This window comes from Fringilla coelebs, assembly GCF_963513975.1.
Source record: "Fringilla coelebs genome assembly, chromosome: 2".
Lineage (NCBI taxonomy): Eukaryota > Metazoa > Chordata > Aves > Passeriformes > Fringillidae > Fringilla > Fringilla coelebs.
The window spans coordinates 116,980,469-117,007,381 of record NC_140029.1 but is presented as its reverse complement, the minus strand read 5'-3'; the positions used below and the strand labels follow the sequence as shown (position 1 = coordinate 117,007,381).

Below are 26,913 nucleotides of genomic sequence, written 5' to 3'. Positions count from 1 at the left end.
TGATTGTCTGGGTCACTGTTTGGTCGTAGTTTAAACTAGTTTAAACTGTTTTCAGCAGACAAAATGTGGAGAGGAATCCATTTTAACAAATAGCAGGTTTTTAAATTTTATTTTGAGGTGTTTATACAGGTTGTCAGTGTTGGAAGAGAGAATTCAGATTAGTTTCAAGCTGTTTCCCTTCTGTTTTTATAGATTTTTAGGGGATTTCTGGAAGGGAAAATCAATTTTGCCCCTACATACAAGTATGATCTGTTCTCTGATGACTATGACACCAGTGAAAAGTGTCGCACGCCGGCGTGGACGGATCGGATCCTTTGGAGGAGAAGGAAATGGCCGTTTGACCGATCAGGTTTGAGGGTTTCCTTCAGCTGTTTGAGCTCTTCTTTAAGTGACTTAGAGGATCAATTTAGTGATGTTCACAATGCCAGTGATGCTGAGCTCCTTTTCCTGGCTTGGTAGGATACAAATAGCCCGTCCTTGCAATCACTGTGTTTTTCCTCTTGTTTTCATTGCTGATTGTAGCTGAAGACCTGGATCTCCTGAATGCAAGTTTTCACAGTGACACTAATGTCCCTTACACATGGAATCCTGGCACTTTGCTGCATTACGGAAGAGCAGAGCTGAAAACATCTGATCATAGGTTCCAGTTCAATTTCATACATTACTCCCTAAGATTTAATACTCACGCTGTGTATTTTGTTGCTCAGATACTTTGCTGACAGGATTTTCTTGTCTGTTTTTTCCAAGGCCTGTGGTTGCACTGATTGACATTGACATATTTGAAATTGAAGCAGAAGAGAGACAAAAAGTGTATAAGGAGGTGATTGCAATGCAAGGTCCCCCTGATGGTACTGTGATGGTCTCCATCAGAAGTTCTTCAGCTGAAGAAAACTATTTTGATGATAACTTGATTGATGATCTTCTTCAAAAATTTGCAAGCTATGGCGAAGTTATACTTATAAGGTTAAAAAAAAAAACCTTCTTACTTTTCATCTCTGCTTATAGAATCATGGAACTGTTTAAGTTGAAAGGGATCATCCAGTCCCACTTGCTGCCATGGGGACACCTTCCATGAGACCAGGTTGCCTCCAGCCTGGCCTTGGGCACTTTCAGGGATCCAGGGGCAGCCACAGCTTCTCTGGGCACCCTGTGCCAGGGCCTGCCCACCCTCACAGGAAAGAATTTCTCCCCAGTATCCCATCTTACCTTCTGGCAGTGGGAGGCCATTCCCCCCTTGTCCTATCTGGACTTGGACCTGCTGGAACAAGTCCAAAATTCATCTTCCCACCAATTTCCCAAATAAAGTTATTTCCTTAGGTAGGAAATAACTTTTCAGTTATGATCTGTTTAATTTTTAACATTTGAATTTCAACTTAAATGTCTTTAGAACTCATTTTGCATACCTGTGTGTGTCTCAGTTTTCAGACATGATTTTTCAGGATAGTCTTATTTTTGAGAATTTTATACAAATTTTGTATTCTAGAATTAGGTTAGTGGTTTTAAACTAGCTGAAAATAAAGATACTGTATTTGCACTAGGCTAGCAATTAAGTGTACTATTAAGTGTTGTGGTATTTTGTGGTTATTGTTTCCAATGTTCTTTGCAGGTTTGTGGAAGACAAGATGTGGGTAACATTTTTGGAAGGAAGCTCTGCTCTGAATGTTATGAATTTGAATGGTATTGAGGTAATGTAAAAATGACTGAACTTTTGTACAGCAAGAGAAAATCCAGCTTTTTCAAGTCATCTTGAATGGGTTGGATTTACTGTTTGTCTTTGATTCTTAGAAGATTTTTTCTGTTCTGTACTAGACTGTTGCATCTTCTTTTTGTTTCCTTTTGATAGCCACATACCACATGTTAAGTTTCAAAAGCCATATAAAAGAAGTATCAAACTTTATTTCTTTAACAATACTCCTCCTAAAAATTAGGATCTACCAAGAGGCATCTTCATCAAATGAAGGGTTTGGGGTCTTTTATGACTTAAAAAGCAGAGTTTAATTTCTTGAATTAACCGGTTAAAAAGCTTTATAGCCTGCAGTTATTAAAAATTTTGCACTTCTGTACTACGAACTCTGAAAAATGTCAAAATTTCAGCTTGCATTGACTTCTATGGGGTCTGTATTTAATCCTTGTGAAAATTTCATTTTTGACATTCAAATTTTCACTAGTCTGTGGCTGTTAAGACTTAATGTGTGATGTTTACAGATGGATCCTTGGATCTGCTGAGATGTCACTGGCAGTTCAGACAGGAAAGGGGCTCTGAGTAGAATGTCAGTGTAGAGATTGAGGACCTTCTCTGTGCCAGCCTCTAAAATTGACTTTATTAATGTAGTTGATAAGCAAGTCTGTTTTTCTTTATAAATAATAGCATTTCTTTGTAAATTAGTGCCAGAGTGAAAAAAAAAAAACAGAAGCTTCCTGATTAACTGAAAAGGAGAACCGTAGGAGATGAGTTACTAGTTCCACAAAAAAAATTAAATGGTGGTAATGAACAGTTTAAATTACATTAATGTAGTTACCTACCAAAATGAAACGAAAATGAGAATTATTTTTGTTTAGTCACAGAAATTCCCATAACCTTATTTGTGTTATTTTCAGGAATTATTTTTTTCTTTTTAAACCTAAAATGCTGAACTTTAACATTCCTCCTCTTAACTTCGGTTTTGTGCATACCTTTTTTTGGCAATTCAGCTACAAGGAAGGATTATAAATATCAACTTGAAAAATCCAGATTGGATCAGAAGTTTGGAAGATGAAATGAATCTAGAGAAGATTAATATTGGGCTGCCTTCATCCACAAGCTCCACTTTGCTTTGTGAAGATGCTGAGGTTACTGCAGACTATGATATGGAAGGTTTGTTGAGATAAAGCATTCCTTACTTCGAAATGCTGACGCTCCTAAATAATGTGGTTAATTTAATGCATATATAAATATGTCTATGCCCATCTAAAACAGATTAGAAATCACATTGTTTCCAACAGTAGCTCAACAATCTGCTTAATTCTCATCTACATTTAAATATATTCTAAATATATTTTAAATCGACAGTTTACTCTTCAAAAGCACATACATGTTGAGCCTTCTTTTTTTAAACACTGTTCCACGTTTTTCAAGCAGAAGTTGTTACAAATAACAGATACTGCCCAGCCTTCTGAAGAGCAAGTCAAGCTTGCCATATTGCAAACCAAGGAAATAACCTGTAAAGCTAATAGTTTTAGATTAATCAACTTCACAGTTGCCACACTGTTATAATTACCTTTAATATGTCTATAATATATGTTATGCACTTGAAGTATTTTCAACTGGTTTGAATACATTTGTACTCTTCGTGTGTAATTTTGGGATGCAAGAATCACATTTTGATTGCCGAGCTAATTCCTTGGAACTTAGCGGCTTTTCTTGCACAAAGTCTCATGCCCAGAGTCAGCTTTTATGTGCTTTTCTCCTCTGGGGTTTGTTCTTTAGGAGACATCGATGACTACAGCGCTGAAGTAGAAGAAATCCTTCCTCAGCACCTGCAGCCAACGTCGAGCTCAGGGCTCGGCACCTCCCCGAGCTCTTCCCCGCGTTCCAGCCCCTGCCAGTCCCCGACGCTGTCGGAGGGACCCACGCTCCCGGCGAGACCCAGCCGAGCCCCAGGAAAAGCTCCTGGGCCGCCTGTGTCCACGCAAGGTGCGTACTGCAGGGCCCCAGTGCCTCCACAGCTGCCACACCCCAGCTCTGCCGCTGCAGCGTGTCTGCAGGATCCTGGTTCGCCCCAGTCATACTCTTGGAATACAGCCCCTGGCAGTCCTGTCAGCTCCAAGATATAAATTGTAATCAGCGCGTTTATAAATTGGGAGCACAATATGAAAATTTCTGTTTAAACACGGCCTGTTTTGAAATTATGAAATGAACATGTGAACACAGTGATGGTGCTTGGAATGGCTTCTTATTGAGTTTATTTTACCTGCTCAAATGCCTTGAGAATTCCCTTTGTAGCATTTTTTTCCAGAGAACTTGACTCACAGGTAAGAGTCAAAATCAAAATTTGGAATGCTGCAATTGCTAAGATTGTTCAGGATTTCATGAAAAATGTAAATTTATTAAAACACGTGAGGCAAAATTTTGATTTAGGAAATCTGCTTCTTATCATCATTGGTTCCTTCCTCTTGTCTTCCCTCTCTCAAAAACTTCCCTCTTGTTATTTCCAAGGCTGGGGCCTGACTGTCCTCTCTGTGAGCAAACCTCGCTATTAGAAAAGCTTTGCCGTGTTTAGAATGTCCAGGATATTAATTTTTGCTGTCATATCCTTCAGCTGAATTGCAGACCGGTGCCCAGCAGAAGGAGCCTCCCCAGAGCCTGGAGCCGAAGCGCCCTCCGCCCCCTCGGCCCGTGGCTCCTCCTGCGCGTCCCGCTCCTCCGCAGCGCCCGCCTCCGCCCTCAGGTAACGTGGGGATCTTTCCAGCTGCTCAGGAATATTTGCTTTCAAGTCTCTGAGAGGGACTTGAAAGTGCATACCCAAACTGCATATTACACTTTGGGCTCACTGGTTTTTTAACTGAAATGTTTAATTGTTACTTTTAAAAGCAATAACAGCATGGGAAATAACAGCATTTTTACCGTTTAAATCTTTTTAGTGAATAAGTTTATAAAAACTTATTTTCACTGTTTAAAAAATGTGATATTTTATAGCAATGTTTACTCAACATTTTCATTTTTTAATAGCATCTATTTTAAATAAAATAGAAATAGACTTATGCATTCATTAGTTCATTGCTATTCCTTTAATTTTGTCATCAGTATATATGTGTTTTATCATGTCCAAGTTTTTAATGTAGTGTTCATTTGGATCACCTGACAATGTGAACAATTGAGTACTTAGAGAAACTGGATGCTCAGAAGCATTTGGGCAACATAGTTAATAACAAACTGACCCTTGTGATTTTTAACTTTCTCATTCTTTTTCTTCCCTTCTACTACACTGATATTTTATATTATTGCTGCATTCATTTCTTAAATACTGTCAGGCGGTAGGAGTCCTGCACCTGCTAGAAAAGAATTTGGAGGTAATGATTTTAATTGTTTTTGAATATGACTGCATAGCAAAACTGCTGTGGGAATCTGTTGGGACAATAGTTAACATGATGATTTCCGAAGCTGTAAAAATGGGCAATTCTCAATGTTACAGAACTGGATAATTCATGAATGTCACTGTCATTTCTTTCTTCCCCCTCTGAACTACGTTTGACCTTCTGGTGAAATAGTATTTCTCCAGAAGTTATTTTCAAGTCAGAGATGAAGGTTGTTCCAGATTTTTATTACTTTGTCCTGGGTGAATGCATCCAGCTAACTTTCCTGTGAAGTGCTTCTTCAAAGTAGTCTTTGTCCTTTTCTGGCCCACATTTTGTTGTCCTGCTTGGATTTAAATAAGCTCATCAATATGTGAGAATTGCTAGTGGCACTTCCAGGCACTGCCCCTCAGTTGGCAGAAAGGAGGGATTTTTGACAAAATGCTTCGAAAGTTTTGAGTACTCTCAGAAAATACATAAGCTATTTTAAATAGTCTAACTATCAGCTAACTTTGGTGTCAGGCAAAAATGTACTTGGCTCTTAGATACTGGTGACACAAGGAAGTTTTCATGCCCAAGGTGTAGTATTTCAAATGAGTTAAAATGCAGAAGCTTTAGGAAGCAATTGATAGACCACATTCAACAACAGGTGACAATTAATTGTTCTCCAGTCCTGTGTGGTTTTCTGTGCACTGACACAATCCTGTTTGCCTAGTTTGTCTCAATTGTACAGACAAGCCAGTTGTCTTTTATCATCTTTCCCAACATAGCTTTGCATAGAGTTGTAACTTGCATAAAACTTGCTTTTTATGCAATCATTTGAGACTGTAGTATATTTTTTCATATATTATTCCAACCAAAAGCTCTTTACTTTTTTCTGCTCTCCATTTTCCACTCATGGTGTACATGTGTAAGCATAAAGACTCATTTTTATGGGTATCAGAGCTCTGCTCCAAGCAAGTCAGCATAGGGCTGGAACCAAAATAAATGTCCTTATGGATTACTGTAGTGGGGAAGGGGCACCTGTTTCTCTTCCCTAGGAGGAAGACTCTTAAGGCTTTGTGGAAATATCCTTGTATAGTGTGTAAGTGGATCAGACTTTGAGTTTAGAGGTCTATAGCACATGCAAAGAGACACTGGTCATGTCTTTAAAATGTTATGCCTTTTAAATGTTATTTTTTTCCCTCGCATGTTTTGACCTTTTTTCCCCCCAAGTCCCTTCAATGCCCATGGCACTTTTTCTAATGGCTCAGTATGCTTTGAAGATGAGAGAAAGATTTGGGCATCTAAGTGTTTTAGTTTGGTCATATTTTATATCAGAAGTGACTCAGAATTCAGGTGAACAAGGCTCTGCACTCATTGCAGGGCTTTACAAAGTGTAGACTTTTGTATGCTAATACCAAAAGAAAATTCACTGAGGATTCTATAAGCTCCAGTTGTTTATGGTTAAAAATTAAAATGTTTCACTCTGTTTACCCAATATTTTTTTAATACATTACAGATTAAATTTTCAGAGAACATTAAAATCTATAAAGGCTGCTAATTGTCAGTTGAAGTTAATAAATAACATTCATGGGGTTTTTTCCTTTTAATACTAGTAGTCAGTTTTCCTGATTGGTTCAGCCAAAGCTTTTATCATTGGTTTAAACTGTTTTTCATTGTCCCTAAGATTAAAATATTCCCATGCTGCCCTTAGAGATAATATTATCACGGCACAATACTTTTGCTTTCTCACTATTGAAGAGTATTATGAGAAAGTGAAATCTCAGGTATTTACCCTGTGTGCTGTTTCTCTCTCCCTTGTAGTGAATGTTTGTTAACTTGCCAAATCCTCATGCCCAGAGATCTTGCTCCCTCTGTCTGGTGCACCGACGTAGGAACGTGTGCCCGTGTCTCTCTGCTGCTGGAAGGAGCTGGCTTTAGTCCTCCTCCTGCACAAAACAAGAGCAGTGGAATGTTGTCAGGCAGTGCCCTACTCCTGTGCAGCCTTGCTGCTGCTCCTCTCAGAGTCATTCATGGTCAGAAACTTGGGATGGGAATTGGCAGAGCCTGGGTCTCAGCCAGCACAGATAACACATGCTAGGATTTAGCATCCTTGAAACAGATGTTCAGCCAAAGCAGAGATCCAACATCTCTGGAGACAGTCCCGTTTCAGCCCCATGTGTAGCCTTCGCTCTGCCCACTCTGTGACAGAGCTCACAAATCACAGAGAGCTCCTGGGCAGATCTCATACGTGGGCACATGGTGAGAAAGCAGGAGGCTGTGTCACAGCTAGGGGATGCCTTCAGTATTTCCATCATGTCTATGTCCTGCCGAGTTTTTGCCATACACTTGAGGGAACCCAGTACATGCTTGATGATATTGCAGAAATAAAGTAATTCAGCATGGTTATGCATGACTGAAAATCTTCTCTCAATCTGAACTGTTAAACCAATTGGTACAGCTGTCCCAAGTGCACAGTGCTGTGTAGAGACAGCTCAGTAATAATAGGATAACATACATTATATGGAGTGGGAAGTACTGCTTTGTCACATTTCTTGTTCAGATGTACCATGGCAGAAACAGACTACTCAGTGTTCTGAATGACAGGAATCAGGCTTAATTTTGCAGGGTGTAAGTGCTGTGCTCATTTATTCCGCAGTGTTTGAGTACAGGTCTGCGCTCTGCTCGTGAGCAGTTCAAGACTGGCATGTCAGATCACACTGGATAGCCAAACGTTTGTGGAGAGAGAACATTTTCAAGGAACGAAATTCACTTTCAACTGTAATGTAAAATTGAAATAATATATGTTACTAAACATGATTGTACTTGACTATTTGTAATTCATACCAGTCTGGTTCCCTGTGCTGCTACAAACACTTATTTCCTACAGGTGACTGTAATCTATCTAGACCAGAGTTAAATTGTGCAAAACTGTCTTGTGGCAGTGTTCTCTCTGTTTTTTCTTTCTCAATCTACTGCTTTTCTTATGCTATGTACAGCTTTTCTTCTTTCTCTGAAAAGGTCTTGGAGCTCCTCCCAGTCCTGGGGTAGCTAGGAGAGAAGTAGAAGGTAACATAACAATTTTTGTATTCTAGAAATGGATTTCTAATTTAACATCTGAGTAATATTATTGCTCTTGTGACACTAAAGGTGGTTTCATTAACATATTTATCATGTAGGATCTTTCTTCTTTTATTTAGCACAGCTTTGACCCAGCCAGGTTGCTTCCTGGTTTTCAGTGGTGGTGGGAATTGTTACAGAAGGCATTTATAAAAAACTAAGTGAAAACTTAGAGAGCTCTAATCAAGAATGCTTTTAAGGTTGACCCTGAGAGTACTCTGTAGCTGACTGATCATCAGAGTGACCATTATGCTTTTAAGTAAATGAGGCATCTAGGGAGCCTGACTTTTCATAAAGGACTACGTATGTTTGTATATTCTGGGGAGAGGAACTTCCATTTAAACAATTTGGTCTGTAATTTAATATTTTGCCTCTTTCTGAAGAGCACAATGTAGGTATTTTGATTCTGATAGCCAGCTGTGTGTAACACTCAGTTATGAAGAGCATTTCTCTTGTACCATTCTGGTTGGAGTACATGGGATTACTGCTGGATGGGTCCTGCTTTAGCCATGCCAGCAGAGTCATGGACTTGGGTTTCTTCCTTGTCTCTCAGGAACGTGTCCTTCACAGCAAATAGCAATACAAGTCCTAATAGAGTCACTGGCAGGGTTTTCTGCTGTATGCTACAGTTAATTTTGGCTGCATTGCTGGTTCATTTTTCTAAATTGGTAAAACCACTCAATGTGTAGAATATTTGAGGTTGGAAGGCACCTTTGGTGGTTATCCACTCCAGCTTCCTGCTCCAAGGAGGGTAAATTGGCACCAGGTTCTAGGGCAGTCTGATAAACTGTGTGATGCACCACAGAGTTCCACTTACTGTCACTGACATGTGAGTTTGCCGTCCTGGGAAATAAGCAGCAGAAACTCAAGCCAGAATCCTGAACCTCCCTGCCTGTTAGAAATTGTGGACTTGTCTGAACTAAAGGTATTAATCTCTTGCACTACCCAGTTGGAATGTTGCATCTGAAGGTTGCCATCAGCGTGGCCACGGTGAAGCTGGGGCTCTAACACATTTATCCCATAAACACGGGGTGGGGTCAGGAACTGTCACATCAGTTCTTTGTTTTAACCACTGCTGGTAGAAAGTCTACGGAATATGCCACAAAACAGAACAGCTTCCATCCAACACGATTGAGAACACAGGGACCTGTACAAGTGGGTGCCTTTAGCTTGTAACAAATAGGATGTGATTTAAATAATCTCTTATAAAAAAGGGTCAAATTGCTTCATGCGTGCCGTGGGATAGAAGTGTGTTAGTGACAGCTGGTGGATATGTTATAAATTTTGATAAAATCACTGATGTCTCCTTGCTTCCATTCTCAGTAGTAGTAACGTAACATCGCCCTCTAATACCCATTTGTGGCTTATCTAACACAGATAATCTATTTGTTTTCCATGCTTCAAAGCACAAAAAAGCCCTGGAACACAAAGAAAAGATAACTTAGGTAATAGACACATGCCTTGTACTAATTATAATACAGACAGAAGTTGCTTTTGAAATGAGTGCTAAGTCAGTAATCTCTAATATCTGTTACAGCTCGTAATCAGCCTCCACATTCGGCGGGTGCAACCAGACCGGTAGGTTTTGCTTTAAGATCATTTTCCTGCCAAGTGTCTGCTCTTTATTACATCAAGGTTTCTGTTAGTCACAGCAGATGTAAGAAATCCACGTAGTTGACTGGTCAGTTTACAGTTTCTGTGATTTAGTTATCTCAACACGTTTTGTCCGTTGACTGAAAATAATGTGGGATGGGGGAACCACGATGTATGTTCAGACTGGGTGTGACTTCATTGTTTTGCACTCTGCAATCACATAATAGGCTCCCAAATACACACTTTACATCTCCTTTCAAATCACTGCCAAGTTACTCTTTTTATTCAATGTCCTTACTGATTTGGTGTGGTAAAATGCATTATCTTCTGTACTGAAACATGAATTGTGCCAGCAGTTAATAGCTTACAGGGAATTAATGGATTACATATGCAACTGAGATATTATGATTACTTGAGGTGTTACGGAGTTTTGTACCTTGGTTTAAAACACTAATTTTTATAAGCATCTTCATGTAAAAATGAATCATTCAACTGTTTCAGCAAATACTAGTCCTGTGTTTCATTGCTTTATTTGTGGAACTGAACTGAAGGAAGGGAAGGAAGGGATTTATGGGCATTCAAATGCTTCACACAGGAAATCAAGAAATGAAATATATCTGCCTAGCTTTTTCTTAACAGTAGCAAGTAGGAGCCTTATGTGAGGGAAGAGGAAAGTGTTTTTATAGCTACAGGTCTTCTTTAAGAATTACTGAGTAATAGGATTGTCTGTTGATAATTCTTTGACTTTGCAGCATATTCCAGTATTGGAACTGCTGAAAACTGCTATTGAAAGTCTCCATTTAAGTAAATCTTACAGATTCATTTTTCTCAAAGAGATTGATTCTCACAGTGAACAATTCATGATCTTGGCTCATTTTTTAAAATTATTTTTCTGGACATGTAAAATGGCCTCTTCTAAAATTTTGACAAAGAAATATGGCATATGTGTAGGAAAGAATGCATTCATTTTTCACTGTGTGCTTGCCTTTGTCTCAGGTTTCATTTGGTTTTCATATCAAGGATTTCAGGACCAGGGACAGTAGCTGCAGTGGGTGCTGCTTCCCTCTGATGGATCCTGAGAGCTGGTTTACACTTTCTTTCTTTTCTGTTCCTTTCTGATATATTTTTATTTTTTAAAAATACATTTTGGTGTATAATCCAATCATCCTCCTGCTTACTATCAGAATATTCAAAGAAATAACAAAATGCGTCTTGGCCATCTCAGATCAGATTGCAGATTCAGAAATTCAGACAGGAATTTATGAGGTCAGGTGGCTGAAAGAGTTCGGAACTATCGTAAATGGACCCAGCCAAGCGCAAGGAATCATGTGATATACAAAGCCAGGGACATAGCTAGTTAAACTAAGATTAAGAATGATACTATTTTTTTATAGTATTTGCTTGTTTCTAATTATTTTTTTGTGCACAGTTGTGCAATGGAGTTTGCTCTGGAAGCCATTTCTAGAATGTCCTCTGGTACACAACATTTTACAGGAAACAAATCTTACAATCTTGTCTCACAGTCCTTTTTCCCTTGATCTCTGGCATTTTTATCCCAGGGCCTTTTATTTAGCTTTCACTGTGTTGTTTGTAATTTACTCTGTTTTAATTGTAATCTGGAATAGCTTCCTGTGTCTCTTTAAACACTGATGTAGACTTTTAAATTTACATTCCTAGTGTATTAACTTCTATTCCATCAACCTCAGGAAGACTTCAGCCTTCAGATGACCAGAATGTGTGTTTCATTAATACTGTTTGATGAGAAACAGACCTCCAAATAAAGTAGTTGCTCTTGTTGGTTTTGTTGCTTACAATTTGTGGACTTAGGTAAATTATCTTATTAATACTAGCAAAATAATAACTGTTTCTAGCATTGTTGCACAGGTGAATATTTATATGAAGTTGAAAAGTGTTGTAAAAATCCTTTACTTTGAATTGAGCTATCATCGTGTTTTGTTCTTGCACGTGCACAAAAAATCAGCTGAGCAGCTGTTATCAAAGAATTTATTTTTCACAGAATCCTGATTTTTCTGAATAATTTAGCAGTAGGTAACTGCAGATCCAAAGCTGAACTAAAATACTTTGTTTTTACCAACTTTCCTGTCAGACTGTTCCTCCTCGAGCTGGAGTTATCAGTGCCCCACAAAGCCATGTCCGTCCCTCGGGGGCAAGACCAGCATCTGAGACTCAGACCAAACCAGCTGAACCACCAAGGGGTAAGTTTCCCTTACAGGTTAAATACAAATGTCACTATTCAGTCAAGTGCTACAATCTGTGGTTTGAATGCTTTGTTTTCAATAGATGTCTTCACTTCTCACTAGGAATTAAGATTCTTGGATGTAATAGCATTTGGCAGTTTGTGTTGAGCATCCACAAGTATTGCATTTTTAGATGCTAGTCTCAAGATCACGTGAGATCTTGACCCATAGATTTCGTGGTACCAGACAAACTGTGCAAACTGTTTGGTTTGAGCACATTGGTTTGTCCCATTCTAGCTATTGATCAGGACATCTATGAATTGGTAGTTCTGTAATCATAGGATTTGGAATAGCATTTATGTCTGACTCTCAAAGCAACTTTCTAAACTCACAGTTTAAAAAATCACTTTATCTTTGTATGTATAAAAATACACTTCTTACACTAGTGACTTCCAAAATACTTTTCAATATAAGTGAAATACATTTTGGAGTGACATGGTTTGTGTTTTGTGTAAAATCACAGCATGCTTTGTGTTGCAAGGGACCTTGGAGATCGTTTAATTCCCACCCCCTGCCTATAGGCAGGGCCACCTTCCACCAAGCCCCATCCACCCTGGCCTTGGGCACTTCCAGGGATCCAGGGGCAGCCACATCTTCTCTGGGCACCCTGTGCCAGGGCCTCCCCACCTTCAGAGCAAAGAACTTCTTCCTTATATCCCATCTAACCCTGCCCTCTGTCAGCTTAAACTTAAGAAGCAATTTTTAATGGAGATCTGCTGAGTTTTTGGTTTCTGGTCCTGCTGCCATGAACAACTGCTGTTCTTACAGCCCCTTCTCTGCAGTTTCCTCTGGTGCTTCCCCCTCCTGCCATCCTTAAGATTCATTGCAATTCCTTACCATGAAAATCACTGCAAATGTACTTCCAGGCTCACCACTGCTTCCTGAACCACTAAAGCCTCAGGCTGCTGGACCAGCTCAGCCCAGCACTCCTGTGCTAAGGATGCAGGAGCCCCTGATCCCCGTGGCACCGCATCCCTCTCAGGCAAGTGCCCCGCAAAGCCTGGAGCCCCCGCAGCCGCCGCCTCGTAGCCGCTCGTCTCACAGTTTGCCTTCTGAACCTGCTCCCTCCCAGCAGCAGGTAAGTAAAAAAAAAAAAAACCCTGCAGGTACCTTCTTTCACTCTGTAAACTAACACAGCTGGTACTGGATGCTGCAGGGTTTTGAGGAACCCTTAAAGCGAGCACAGAAACAAAAACAGGGGTCCAAAGATTGGGTTCAATGGTCCTGGGGCTCAAGGAGAGTAATAATTGCTTGTGTATTGTCCTTGAATAACTAACATCTTAAATACTAAACATTGACTTTAGGATTTCTTATGATGGCCTTACAATTTATGGACAGCCCTTTCCTAAAATTATGTTGTCATTTGGTAACTTTGTATAGAAAAAAAAACTCAATCTGAGAAATCTGATTTGATAATATGTGCATGACAAGCTGTACAGCAAGTAGCTAGTACAGATTTTAAATAGTTATTGCATGATGTGGTGCTTTAAGTATGATATTGATAAATAAGTTAATAAATTTAATCAATGTATTAATAAATAAGAGAAATTAAATTCTCCCCATTCCCCAGTGTCAGGTAAAATACCTATCCACATAATGTGGAAATTTCATACAGTAATATTAACATTCTGTTCTCTGGAATAATTTAGACTGTTATGATAAAAAACCACCAATTTTTTCTAGGAAAAGCCACAGTTTCTTAATGCTGCTCAAAAATGCAGAATCAAGTTTTCAGTGCTGCTCGGGTTTTTTTCTTATGCCTGTATCTTAAGCCCTTTTTTGCTACAATAGTTAATGCCTATTTTGTACCACAGTGAAGCAGCCAAATTCAGGCCTCAGTGAGCTGATTCTTGAATTCAAACTGAAAAAAATCTTTGAATGCTTTTCCTTTCTTTCTCCTGAACCTCTTTCTTTGCCTGTGAACTGCCTTTCATTTTGGGAACTTAGACCAAAAAGTGCAGTTTTCTGAGGAAAGGTCTGTAAAGAAGTACAAGGTCTTTTGAGAGGTAGTGAATTCCAAGCCCATCTTTCTAAGCAAATCTTGATTGTGATATAGAAGAAAGGAAATCTGTTCTTGTAAAAATAATCGCTGGTACAGTGTGGATATCGGGGACTCTATACAACCCATACATTGAAAAAGAATTAGTTATTGTAAATAGATCTTTATTGTAAAGAAGGGAGATGCTAGAGTTCCACAGGAGAGGCATTATGGTTTTTTCCAGCCTGCAAAACTATTACTGTGATGATGGATAATACTAGATGAGGGATAATACCAACATAGTTTCCAGAAGGAGAGCTGTGGGGCTTTTCATGTTAATAGGTGACTAGAATTAGACCATCCATGCTCAGATTGTTATAATTTGTCTCCTAAAAGTAGCACAGTCAGCTGCACAATGGGTGTCTGTATGGAACTATCATTGGAATGGACTCATAATGGTCGAGCTTACAGTAGAAGACAACAGAAATTGAAAATTTAGTGTAGTGTGTAGTAAATACTCGTGGTTTGTATTCACAGCTGAAAAAACCAGCTTTGTGAAAACTTCTGAAAATATTTTTAACATGAGGTTGCTTTGTTACTTGGATTTTCTTCCTAATTTTCCTTCTTCTGATATCTGTTTCTCTTTCACAAGCAGGAGCAACCGTCAGGGTAACAGGTATCTATTTACCAATCTTGTATGTGGCCTCCATCCATTCGAGCAGAAAAGATGTATGAATGTTCTTTTCATACATCTGCAGTCCCATCCCTGTTAAAAACCACCTGTCTGCATTCATGGGTTGACTGTCATACCATAGTTTGCTTTTTCCTTTCATAGTGCATTTAAAAATGAGACTGCTTTTATTAGGGCCAGGGCAACTATTTTGTGTCATCATCCTTTTATGAAACAATTGGACCCTCGCCTATGTTGCTTAGTCACTGCTGAGCCTCCTGATCTCAGTCTGTTCTGGGAAAAAAAAGATCAGTGTTGACAAAAAATGTTCCCTTTAATGCAAATAAATCCTGATGCTATTGCACTGCCAAATTCTTTTTCAAAATAAACCCCATGTATCACATTTCTCAAGGAACAAAGAACTTACTGTGACCCAAAGTAAAACAAACTGTTACAGTTTTAAAAACACTTGGTTCCAGAATTACTCAAAGCAAATTATTTCTTAGAATGAGGAGCAATTTGGATTCATAGTTTCTTTGGGATCTTGTACTTGCAAGTGACAACAGGACTTAATCAGTCATGTGGTTAAGTGCCAGGCTGCATTTGATTTCTATTCCTTCTACTGTTCAATTTTTAACATTTTTCCTTAAGTTACTCGATGCCTTTGTTTTAATATTATTCTGCAAAAAACTTCAACTATAGACAGTCAATTCAATTGTTTTGGTGTATTAAATTTATTTGGTGTATTAAATTAAAAATCATAAAATCTTTTTGTGACATTAGAACTCTTAGAAGCCATTATAACTTAAGTTTGACTCATTTGATAAGAGGGGCTCCAAACTCTGTTCTGTCAGTGTGCATACTGGACTAAGTAGATACTCCACCTTTTTGGACAGCTTGTAGAAGGTAAAAAATACTTTGCATTGTTGTTTGAAGCAGTGTATAAAACCAGGAATATTTTGGTTTTAAAAGCTGAGAAATTCTGTGGAGAAAATTGTCTTCTCCGAGGATAACTTGTTTTAATTAGCGATTGTCCCTTTTCATGCCAAGAAGAGATGCTTACGGATGCCTGCCTACACAGAAACCTCTGACTGCATACACTAATAACACTAATGTTTCCTTTCATTGCAGTGCTTTAATGCTGCTTGTAACATCAATATGATAAACTCCCAAACAATGTAACCCGGAGCTTTTCATTTCCTAGTTATGCTGGGCTATCCCTCGCTTAGAATACAGTATCCCTCGCTTAGAATACATTTCCCAAACATTTTCCTAAGCAAAGTTCCCTAAGTGTTTTTTGCAGGGATTGGGACCTGCAGGAAGTAGGTTTCAGCTGCATTCACCACCGAGGAGGGGGGAGTGCTGTTTAACAGCTTACAGGCTGATCTCTAGACAGGGGGTTCAGGCTGTTGTTTCCATTCTAGTTGAAACAAAACTGGGTTGAAGTTTCAGCTGAGGAGTGAGAAGGGGGCAGTAGGAATAACCTGGAACCAGCTGCATGATTCCTGAGCACGTTGTTTCCTTTGCAGCAGAATCCCAACGGGATATATGGCACTAACCCTGAACCCCAGCTCAGCAGTGACCCTTTTGAAGACCTGTCATTTCAGCTGCTCGTGTCCAAGATGCAGACATCTGTCCGAACATCACCCGCTCCAACCTTAAACCAGAAGGAGTCGAAACAGCTGCCTTCAGCAAGGCAAAGAAATGCGGATAATTTGAATACCGTAAATTGCATGTCAGCAATGCCTCCTATTCCAACCTTTCACTCATCCCAGGAACATCAGCACAGCTCTCCAAATCCATTTATTACTGGGCTGAACTGCTCAAATCCATTCACTGAAAGAACTCCTAATGCTGGGAACCCATTTAGGACGGAAACACGGGAGTCCAGGACAACCTCACAGGTACTGGTAGGACCTGCTGCTTCCCTCCCATTCCCTCTTCTGCCCCCCCCCAGCTGTAACACAAGCAAGCCTCTGTTTCCCGTGGATGCAGCTGAAAACACGTTTTGCCTGTGCAGTAAGTCTCTCAAGGTAGAAAACGTACAGCCCAAGGGGTGGGTGACGTTTGACGAGGACGAGAACTTTAACACGAAGCTAAAGCCATCTGCGAGCGTTCCGGATTTTACGCGACTCGGCTCCGGGAAACCAGCTGGATGCCCAGGTTTGCTGGGAGCTGAACACAAGACTTTCCTCGGTTCAGACTTTAACTTTGATGCTGACTGGAGTAAAAGTGCTACTGATTGCTTCTGTACGATGCCAGCAAGAAAGCCACCTGCACCCCCTGTGCCATCTAGAGCAACCATCAACAGGTCCCCTGCAGAGCCCTCCCCGGCACCCAAGGTGTCACCAAGTCATGGTTTTACGGAAAGATAGGTGGTCAGAGATACAGAAGGTTATATTTGTTCCTACATTTTATCCAGTAGAATAATTGGGCATTTGAGATTATTCTGTGTGCAATAATTAATTGTTAAATGCACTGAAACGTAACTCTGCTCATAAACAGCCACTTCAGCTTGTGTATAAATTTTGAATGTGTATATATGGTAGAGCACAAAAAATGGTCTGAAGTTTATTAAAATCTCGATGTAACAGTATTTGAATAGACAAAAAGAGAAGAAGGGTGAGCTACTGTCTCACTAAAACCTGTCAATCCTGGATACAGATTTTGCTTAGGGAGCTCTTTCATTTCTGTTCTCCTTTGTGGAATTTCACGAGAAGAAGCTCCCTGCTGGCAGCCTCCCCCCTCCCTTTTGACTGTTTTGTTAGTTGATATTTATAAGTATTTACCAAAGAGCTGCCAAAGTTTATGGAGATTTGAATGTTGACAAGTATTGTTTAGAAGCTGTTTAATTTATAACAGAGGCTATGGGTATTTGTAAGGCTTATATTTGAATTTGAGGCACAACAAAAATAGTTTACTTTCAAAATAGAAACAAAACTTTACATATTAATATATTCAATTAATCTCCTGTGTCAGTACATTTCAGTTGTTAAATCCTATTGTGACATACACTCACTAGCACTAATTCAAAATAATTGTTCCATATCATCCATTTATTCATTACTATTTTAACTATACTTTTTTTTCACAAATTGGAAACAGCTGATACAGCAAGCTTTTCCTCAACCTCTGGAAAAGATGCCCCCTTGGCTTTTGAGATACAAAGCAGTATTTGCCAGTTGCAGACCATGTAGTCTGCCAGCCAGGGGGTGAAACAGCAAGCTTAGGTTTTATTTAGAGAAGTGAAATATCACAGGGCAGCAAGCTTTTGAAATCCTCAAACGCTCTCACAACATGATCCATGAAATAATCCACTATTCCTTCGGACAGCCTCTGGTTAGCCACGAGCTGCAGCCGCCTAGAGGAGTGATAGTGAGTTTTCTATTGCGCTTTTTTCCGTTCAGGTCATTCCAGTTGTACACTTGGAACAGCAGTGGTACTACTTGTGCTTCGGTGTGTGAGTTACCTTGTTTCACGCTCTTGCTGCAAACATCCGTGTGGTTGATGTTTTGGTATATCCTTACATTAGCAAACCAAATTCAGGGGGGACCTTTGGCTAGTGGGAGTCACGTGATAAAATATGTTGTCGAATATTTAATTGCAGTGATTAAAAACTATCTGTCTGAACTGTACCGGGCGTGCGGCTCCTCTGCACTTCACAGGACTGTGGGGACCACAGGGAATGCTCCAAAATTTCAGGAAATATATATATATATATAGGTGTATGTATATATATAATGAGCTGTAGTAAGGCCCTGCCATGTGTTGATGGGAGCAATGACCAACAGCAGATGCTGTGAAAACACAGAGGATGGAGGTGAGACCCACTCCCCACGTGTCCCTGGACTCTGCGTGTTCCTGCTCACCTCTCCATGGCTGTATCCCCTGGGACACCCAGGTATGCCTGAAATATTCCTGCCCTTGTGATCATTCTCTCTCTGTGCCCCCGTACTACCAAATCCTCCTAAATCATCAGGATAAGTAACACCCTCTACAAACTGTCTTTTTAGTGTCAGCAAGATAGGTATTCCTTTATACTTGGCCATGGGCTGTGTGGCTGACAGAATTCCTGCCTCCACACGGACACTGATATGGAACTCTTTCACTTATTTATACATTTTTAGTAAACAAAGACATTAAGGTTCATGGGTTCTAAATTACATAATTATCTTTAATTAAGTAGTATTCTGTCATTTATTAGTGATTGATTTCTCAATTCTTAGGCTAGTTAGTTCATATTTTTAATCTTTTTATATCTTTCCCTTTAGTGCATATACTGAGTTTTTATCTGGTATTTTCTGCATAGTGTCCTTGTGATCCATAAATTCTGCATTCTAGATGTCCAGCCGTCCCAATCCCTCTTTCTCTCCTGGGCTTTGTTCATTGGAAATATCAGAGTTAATCAAAACTGGACGTTTCAGGCTTATTCCCAAGCTGTCCCCACAGAAGTAGCTTGGGAACAACTTCGCAAAATATACCGCCTGAGAGTAATTTAAGAGTAGTCTACTACTTATAATTGATGTACATACAGGTGGTGATTAATTAGGACCATTAATTTAAGAGGTAATTAAACCCCTTACCTGCAGTTAGTAAGACGTTCTGTCGTTCCCCTCACGGGGCAGCGCGCGCGGGCTCTTTAAGCGCTCCCGTGCCCTCACGGGGAGGCCGGAACGGGTAATTTAAGAATAGTCCACTACTTATAACTGATATACATATAACTGATGATTAATTAGGACAATTAATTTAAGAGGTGATTAAACCCCTTACCTGCAGTTAGTAAGACGCTCTGTCGTTCCCTTCACGAGGCAGCGTGCGCGGGCCCTTTAAGCGCCCCCGTGCCCTCACGGGGAGGCCGGAAGGGGAAGCGGCGGCGGGACCGGCGGCGGCGCGGTTGCGGCGGGACCGGAGCCTCCCGAAGGATCCCGGTGCTACGGGCGGGGGCGGCAGCGGCCCCCCCCCCCGCGCCCTCAGGGCCTCCCGAAGGGGCGGGTGCAGCCGGTCCCCGCTCCCTCCCTGCTGCCGGTATCCAGGGACTCGGCTGCGTTGCTGAGGGGCCGCTCCGGGCCGGCCATGGTGCGGCTGCACGTCAAGCGCGGCGGCGAGAGCCAGTTTCTGCTGGAGGCGCCGGGCAGCGTCCGCCTGGCCGAGCTGGCGCCGCTGGCCGCCCGCATCCACAACGGGCGGCTGAAGGTGCAGCGCCTGTGCTCAGGTACCGCGGGGGCCGCGGCGGGCGGGAGCGGCTCCGGCAACCGCCCGGGCAGCGGGAACGCGCCGCCTCCGCTCCTAACGGGATCGGTGCGAATTCCCGCCTTCGGTGTTTAGTGAGGGGCCTGCAAAGCGCTGAAAACTCTTCCGCTGCGTGTGCCGGTAGCGGCTGCTTAAATCAGGGAATCGCGGAATGGTTCGGTTTGGGAGGGACCTTAAAGCTCTCGCAGTGCCGTCCCTGCCATGGCAGGGACACCTTCCGCTGTCCCAGGTGCTCCAAGCCCTGTCCAGCCTGGCCTGGGACACTGCCAGGGTTCTAGGAGCAGCCACAGCTTCTCTGGGCACGCTGTGCCAGGGCCTCAGCACCCTCACAGGGAAGCATTTCTCCTCAGTATCCCATCTAACCCTGCCCTGTGGCGGTTTGAAGGCATTCCCCCTTGCCCTGTTACTCTGGGCCCTTGTCCAGCGTCCTCCTTCAGGGCACTGTGAAGTGCTCCCTCCTGAGCAGCAGTGCCCCGACTGTGTGTGAGGTTATACTGGCCACCAGCAACATCCCCTGCCATGCGATGGAGTCAGTGGCATGTCTGAATTAGTGCTGAGTTCACTTCTGAGGTAGCCTTAAAAAACATTTCCTGCCCTGCCGTGGAGCTGTCAGAGCAGAGATTGCTGTTAGGTAAGCCTGACCTGGGGGTGCAGCCCACCCACACCAGCTGTGCAACAGCCACAGTGTTTGTGGCCTGTCTGAGGCCCTACTGACGCTGCTCTGAAATCCAAAAAAATCTGACCAGGGAAATACCCAAAAGAAAAGGTTTATGGCCAGTAAGTACTGTGAGGGTTTGCATCCCTGCACATGTAATTTGTTATGTTTTATGGGTATATAACATGTATGAATTTCAGCGTAATTACACCATCTGTATCTATGTATGTGTGTTTATATCCCTTATTCTTTATTCTGTATATTTGCCTGTTTAGAAACAAAAAGCTAGGGGCGAGTTTTGCCTGCATGTACATCATGTAAAAGGCTTTTGTAAATGGGCTATAGTAATGGAGACTTTTGTTCTCTAAACAATCTAAAGAGATGGAGGAGCTGGCAGAGCATGGTATTTCCTTACCTTACAATATGCAAGGACTGACAGATGAGCAGATCGAAGAGCTGAAGTTAAAGGATGAGTGGGCAGAGAAGTGTGTCCCAAGTGGTGGAAGCATCTTCAGGAAGGATGAAATGGGACGAAGAAATGGATATGGTAAGTCAAAGGTCAATGCTTGTTTCTTTCCCTTCAGGCACAGACAATCCATAATATAATAGGGAGCAACAAATCCCTAATTCTGGAATGGGGTAGCCAAACTGTAAGCTCCACACATAGGAATTCTGTCTTGCGTTGGAATCTGGGGTAATGCTGATTAACAAGCCTAAAGAGCAGTATCTTCAGCACATAAACAATCACCAGGAGCAAGTTTGAGTGTTCCAGTTCAGTTTACTCTCCCTATTTTTAAATGTACACTTGAGAACTGGGTTTCCCTGGGGACTCCAAGATACACTAACAGGTTGTTTTTCTAATATTTCTCCTTTTTTCTCATTGACTGGGATTCAGATTCACTGACCATGTTTTTTTATGTGGGAGCTCAGCCTTGTGATATTGACAAAGTTAGAAAATTGAACAGTGTGTATATGTAAGCCAAACCAACCAAGTGCCATCAAATGATGCACCCAAGTAGGACATAAGCTGGGAATGAGTATGCTTTAGCTGGATTTTTGTTTTTGAGGACAGGCTTTTTATAGCAATTGAAATAGATAACTGTGATATGAAATGTACAGTGTATTTGTGAAACTGTCTTTGCTGTTAGATTGAGATTTTAATTAGAAAAGAAAGATGCAACCTATTATGCCCAGTTAAAAAGCATGTCTGCCAGTACAGCCCGCAACAGTCAAGCAGGGAAAGAGACTTGGATTGTTGTGGAGGGTATGGGATTATGCTTGTTGCTTTCTACTGAGGACCTTTGTCCCAAATGAAGTTCCAGATCATAGAATCATGGAATCACAGAATAGTTTGGGTTGGAAAGGACCTTAAGGCTCATTCACTTCCACTCCCCTGCCATGGGCAAGGACCTCTTCCACTAGACCACATTGCTCCAAGCCCTGTCCAGCCTGGTCTGGAACTCTTCCAGGGATGGGGCAAATATCAGTCACCTGTCTTTGGGAAAAGTCAGTTTGTTTTTCCCATGAAAAATACTGCTTATTTCTTAAGTTAGTGAGAAATACAGGAATGAACTATGTAACTCCTGCTTTATGATATAATACTGTTTCATTTGTTCACAGTTGAGTCTGGACAGGATATGTGCTTGGTTTTTTTTACAGTAAGCATAGACTATGAGATATGTCTTTTACTTTTAGCACCAAATGAAAAAATGCAACAAGTTATAAAGAAGACAATAGAAGAAGCCAAGGCATTAATCTCTAAGGTAAGTTTCCTCAAGTGAAGTGTGGGGCTTTCCTGATAAGTGCTGTGGAGTTGGGCATCTTAAATAAAATCAGACTTTTTTTCGGTGCAAGGGCTGACAGTTTTTGAGAAATGCCATGAAGTGATGTGACTAGTCTAATAAAACCTGACATTTTGGTTAATGTTTTTCTTTAAGGTTTTGGCAAGTGGTTCAACAGGTTAAGGAATCAGATCCAAACTCCAAGGGAATGCTGGCAGCCGAGCCCATGTGGAACGATTAAATCACATTCAGTTTTATCCTTGCAATTTGCTATTGATGTGTTCTCTGGGTGAATGCTTGTCATGCTTTCTGGTGAAAAATTAACTGCATTCTGTGCTGTTCTTGGAGTTAATGAATTCCTTTGACTTTTATGTGTACTTAATTGAGAAATGTGTTCTAATCTCTTAGATTATCATAGACTCACAGATGGTTTGGTTTGGAAGGGACCTTAAAGCTCATCCAGTCCTACCCCACTGCCATGGGCAGGGATACCTTCCACTAGACGAGACTGCTCAGAGCTCGATCCAGCCTGAACACTTCCAGGGATCCGAGGCCAGGGGATAGACATTGGTTTGACAAGCACTTGCACTCATGCTCAGTTCTCCTGAGTGTGTGTGTTCCAAGACAAGCACAAGGTTTGCCCTGATGGGACAGTGCTCTCAGGCATTCAAATTCACGTTGCCAAATCTGTAGGTGCTCTGTATTGTGTTTCAAAGTCATACAAAAGCTGAAACACAACACAGAGCACCTACACATAAATATTTAGTAATATTTATGAATAGAGTTAAGGATAGTTTGGAAAGTGGCTTGTTTGGTTTGCCACTTTATAATGACAAAACAGAAGAAACATGCCCATGTATTTAGGGTTGTACTGGCCAGTTAACCAGATCAAGAACGTCCACAAGGAGGCAACATTCCCTTACCTTAGTACTTAAGAAACTGTTAAATCTGAAGGGAAGACCTTTATTTCTTCCACATGTGTCATGTTTCTCCTTTATCCTTGCAATAGGGTTTGGAATGATCTCAAGTACTTGTTCTTACAGTTCTCTGCATGAGCTGTGCAGTATAGCCAAGCTTTACACTTCTGCTCACATGTGCTTTGTTTTTTTCTCAAGTTTTAAGCCCCTTCTCCATCCTTCACTTGAATTTTGCTGGTTTGAATCATGTTCACGAATCACAAGTTCTTTGAGCCAGAGCACTCCTGTCTGGTATTTGTGGTCACATGTGTCCTGGTTTGAGTCCTGTGTTCCACGGGCAGTTGTCTCCTGCACAGTTTAGTGAAGATCTCCCTTTTTTGTTCTCTCCCCCACCCCACAAGAGTAGGCTAAACAGAGGGGCCAAAGGTGAGAGATGTACTCCCAAGTCAGTATTCCAATGAGGAAATTTGCGCTCTTAAAATATTTGTGCAGCCTGTTAGCCCTGCTCGGATATCCCATCGCTTAACCTTTGAATTGGCCACTCTTTCTGCAGTTTGCTTGTATTGCCAATGATCCCTGTCTGTATTTCAGAAACAAGTCCAGGCCAATGTGTGTGTTGATATGGAGATGGTGAAAGATGCCTTGGAGCAGCTCCGAGGGGCTGTCACAATTGTGTATCCAATGGGATTGCCTCCACACGATCCAATCAGGATGGAGTTCGAAGATAAAGAAGACTTGTCAGGAACTCATGTATGCAGTAATGTATTCCCATTGTATGTAGTCCTGGGTTAAACATGGCCTATGCTGTTCTTCATCTTACCAGTGAAAGTTATTTTTACCTCCAACATGGAGAATTTGTTGCCCAAAGTGTTTCTATTAGATCAAGATTGAATGGAATATAAATAAAAATGCCATAGATGAATATGAGGAGAAAGATGTAGAAGTAGAGTGTAAAATTAAACTTCATGTTAGGAATTCCAGAAAGATTTTTTTTTTCTTCTCCCTGAAAAAAAATCCAGTTTTGAAAAAAAGAAAAAGCAAGAAACAATACCCTTGACTCTTTACCTTGTTTATTTTGTCACAGGCTGGAACTGAAGTTATAAAAGAATCAGAGGCACAGTTATGGTGGGCCGGAAAGCAGTTAGAAGAAACAAAGTTGCTCTCGGACTATGTAGGCAAAAATGAGAAAACAACCATCATTGTCAAGATCCAGAAAGTGAGTATTGCTGGGAGATTGCTCTGTAAGTTCATCACCCTTTCTTGTCTGTTCTCTGTGGAAGAGAACTATCCATAGGAATATAAAATGGATTAGATTAGTTCCAGCTTGAGCATCCTAAAACTGTGTATCTATTTTAAGGTTTGAATGGATTATACTCTGAGTTTTTCCTTAGTAATTCCTTAGCCTGTCAGTTACACACAGTAGTTGCTATTTCTTGTTCCATGATGTTTTTGTGAAGTACAACAAAGAGGTATTTAAAGAGGAAAATACAAGCTGGGAAATTTTATGGCAAGTCTTGCCACCTGCAGTGGATTCTCCGGTGCATCCCTAAGAGCTGAGTCAGGTGATGTATGTGATTTAGGTGATTTATTTAGACCATATTTGCTTTCTTTTTCCTCTCAGGGTCACTGGGAAATGGTGTGGCACCTCAAAAGCCATTGAAGTGCAGGCTCCCAGGAATGCTGTCTGTTTAATTACTTGAAGGACTTGCTCAAAGAGCAAGAGCAGTACAGGGGCTCCTCACTGCCCAAACCGCCTCAGAACTGTTTGTTCTTGAGAGCATCTACCATCTCCATGCAAGATGCTGTGCTTGCAGCTGCTGACAGCATGTGTTTTCTGCTTTGTCCATCATTTCTTCCAGGGGCACAGTGGCCTGGATAAGAAATTTCCTTTTATTTCCTAGTGGTTTGTAGCTCCCTTACTTCTCTGCTGTACTGAATCCTATGCCATGCTGTGCCTGTATTAGTAGGGGAGCTAAAGAGATATCTAGAGTGACCTTAAAACAGATCTATTATGTTTTTTTAAAGTGGAAATGTATGTAAAATAGACTTAATCCTGTTTGCATCTTCCATTGATGTCCACAGAAATGACAGCATGATTCTGATACATTTCACGAGGTGAAAATACAGGCCTCACTTGAAAAAAGAAGCCTCACTTCCCTGTGAGGCTGTTGAGGCCCTGGCACAGGGTGCCCAGAGAAGCTGTGGCTGCCCCTGGATCCCTGGAAGTGTCCAAGGCCAGGTTGGATGGGGCTTGGAGCACCCTGGGCTAGCGGAAGGTGTCCCTTCCCATGGCAGGGGGTGGGAATTAAATGATCTTCAAGGTCCCTTCCAACCCAAACCATTTGGTGGTTCTGTGAATGCAGCCACAGTTTCTCAGCATTTTTTTTCCTGTCCTGAGGGACCTTATTAAATCCAGTTGTCTGAAGAAAGGTTTTTGATGTCTTGGAGTAGCAGCTTCTCCTTTGAATCACAAATGCCATCAGCAACATTTACATTTTCCCTTCCAGAAAGGACAAGGAGCTCCGGGGCGGGAGCCTGTGATCAGCCATGAAGAGCAAAAAGAGATGATGCTCTACTACTACAGGAAGCAGGAGGAGCTGAAGGTAAGTGTTCCTTTGGTGCCCGTGAGCTGGGCTGCTCCAGCAGAGCTCAGGCTGTCCCTCTCACTGCCTCCCTCCCCTCTCTGCCACAGAAACTAGAGGAGGAGGACGACGACTCGTTTCTAAATGCTGAGTGGGCAGACAACCATGCTCTGAAAAGGCAATTTCACGGTGTAAAAGACATCAAATGGGGTCCAAGATGAAGCTCTGCAAACCCCTTCTTAAGCTGCTCGGTTGATGCTCTTGTTTGCAGCAAGGAGTTGTGTTGTGTGTGGTAGATTCTTCTGACAGCAGCTGAAATTGTCACTTCTGTGGCCTTAGATATTCAATAAATGTTCCTGTTTCTCTGTGACTGCAGCAGCACTTTCCTCTGCAAAGAAAGGAACAGGTTCTCCTGACGTTTGGTATTTTATTAGAAACTTGTAATTTGGATATGGCAATGTCAATCTGTTTAATAGGTAAAAGATATAGTAAATATGCACTGGAATGTTTGGTGTTGTTCAGAGTGGTCCGTATACTCTCTTCTCATTCTTGCACTGCTATTAGATGGTGTGCTCTGGAGAAGGTAATTTATTTTATAGGAAATCAGTTTCCCCTGGCTAATCCAGGGAGAATTCAGATTTATGTGCTTGTTCACATTTCAACATAGCTATTTCCAAATGGTCATTTTGAAATGAGTTAACCTCTTAATAATTTTTTAAAGGAAATGTTTTTATATAAACACTAGAGAGATCCTTGTAGAATGCTTCATTTTCATTTTTTGGGTTTAGTTTTTCTTGCTGGTATATAGAGGTTGACAGTAATTTGTATACAAAAATAAGCATCATTTGCTGATAGATTGGATAAACCCAAGTTTAATAGGACCAGATCTTCTAGGATGGAAGTAAAAAATCATCGTAATTTTCTGTATTAGTATGGTTGAAGAGACACCGATCAAGTTGAAAGTGAAGTGTTTGCTGAACTTGCAGCTTGAAGATTGGATGCAGAACAGGTAATGAATGCCATTCAGTGAACTATTAATGGTGGTTTTACTTCAATCACTGATTTTTTTTTTACT

At 41.1% G+C, this 26,913-nt stretch overlaps 2 protein-coding genes across 5 annotated transcripts in view; both read left to right on the top strand.

Annotated features, from left to right (window-relative positions):
- SYNJ1 (synaptojanin 1) overlaps positions 1–18,200 on the top strand; it is a 49,241-nt gene extending 31,041 nt beyond the window's left edge. The window contains exons 18-31 of one of the 4 annotated variants that reach the window (XM_084200895.1): positions 193–349; positions 523–640; positions 748–963; positions 1,607–1,685; positions 2,692–2,854; positions 3,467–3,673; positions 4,299–4,427; positions 5,011–5,049; positions 8,056–8,103; positions 9,561–9,599; positions 9,692–9,732; positions 11,855–11,963; positions 12,872–13,083; positions 16,183–18,200. In XM_084200895.1, the coding sequence (XP_084057021.1) occupies positions 193–349; positions 523–640; positions 748–963; positions 1,607–1,685; positions 2,692–2,854; positions 3,467–3,673; positions 4,299–4,427; positions 5,011–5,049; positions 8,056–8,103; positions 9,561–9,599; positions 9,692–9,732; positions 11,855–11,963; positions 12,872–13,083; positions 16,183–17,028 (2,403 nt within the window). In that variant the 3' untranslated portion in view covers positions 17,029–18,200. Of the gene's footprint in view, positions 1–192; positions 350–522; positions 641–747; positions 964–1,606; positions 1,686–2,691; positions 2,855–3,466; positions 3,674–4,298; positions 4,428–5,010; positions 5,050–8,055; positions 8,104–9,560; positions 9,600–9,691; positions 9,733–11,854; positions 11,964–12,871; positions 13,084–14,635; positions 14,764–16,182 lie in introns of those variants that run through there. The other 3 variants (XM_084200893.1, XM_084200892.1, XM_084200894.1) reach the window with 3 other exon arrangements.
- Positions 18,201–19,529: 1,329 nt separating this feature from the next.
- On the top strand, positions 19,530–26,361 carry LOC311166571 (cilia- and flagella-associated protein 298-like). The gene is made up of 7 exons (XM_084226636.1): positions 19,530–19,865; positions 20,938–21,105; positions 22,254–22,321; positions 23,848–24,006; positions 24,341–24,472; positions 25,764–25,859; positions 25,949–26,361. Exons 1-7 carry the CDS (start codon positions 19,727–19,729, stop codon positions 26,057–26,059), a joined length of 873 nt encoding a protein of 290 aa, XP_084082762.1. The 5' UTR covers positions 19,530–19,726; the 3' UTR covers positions 26,060–26,361.
- The last annotated feature ends 552 nt before the right edge of the window (positions 26,362–26,913 follow it).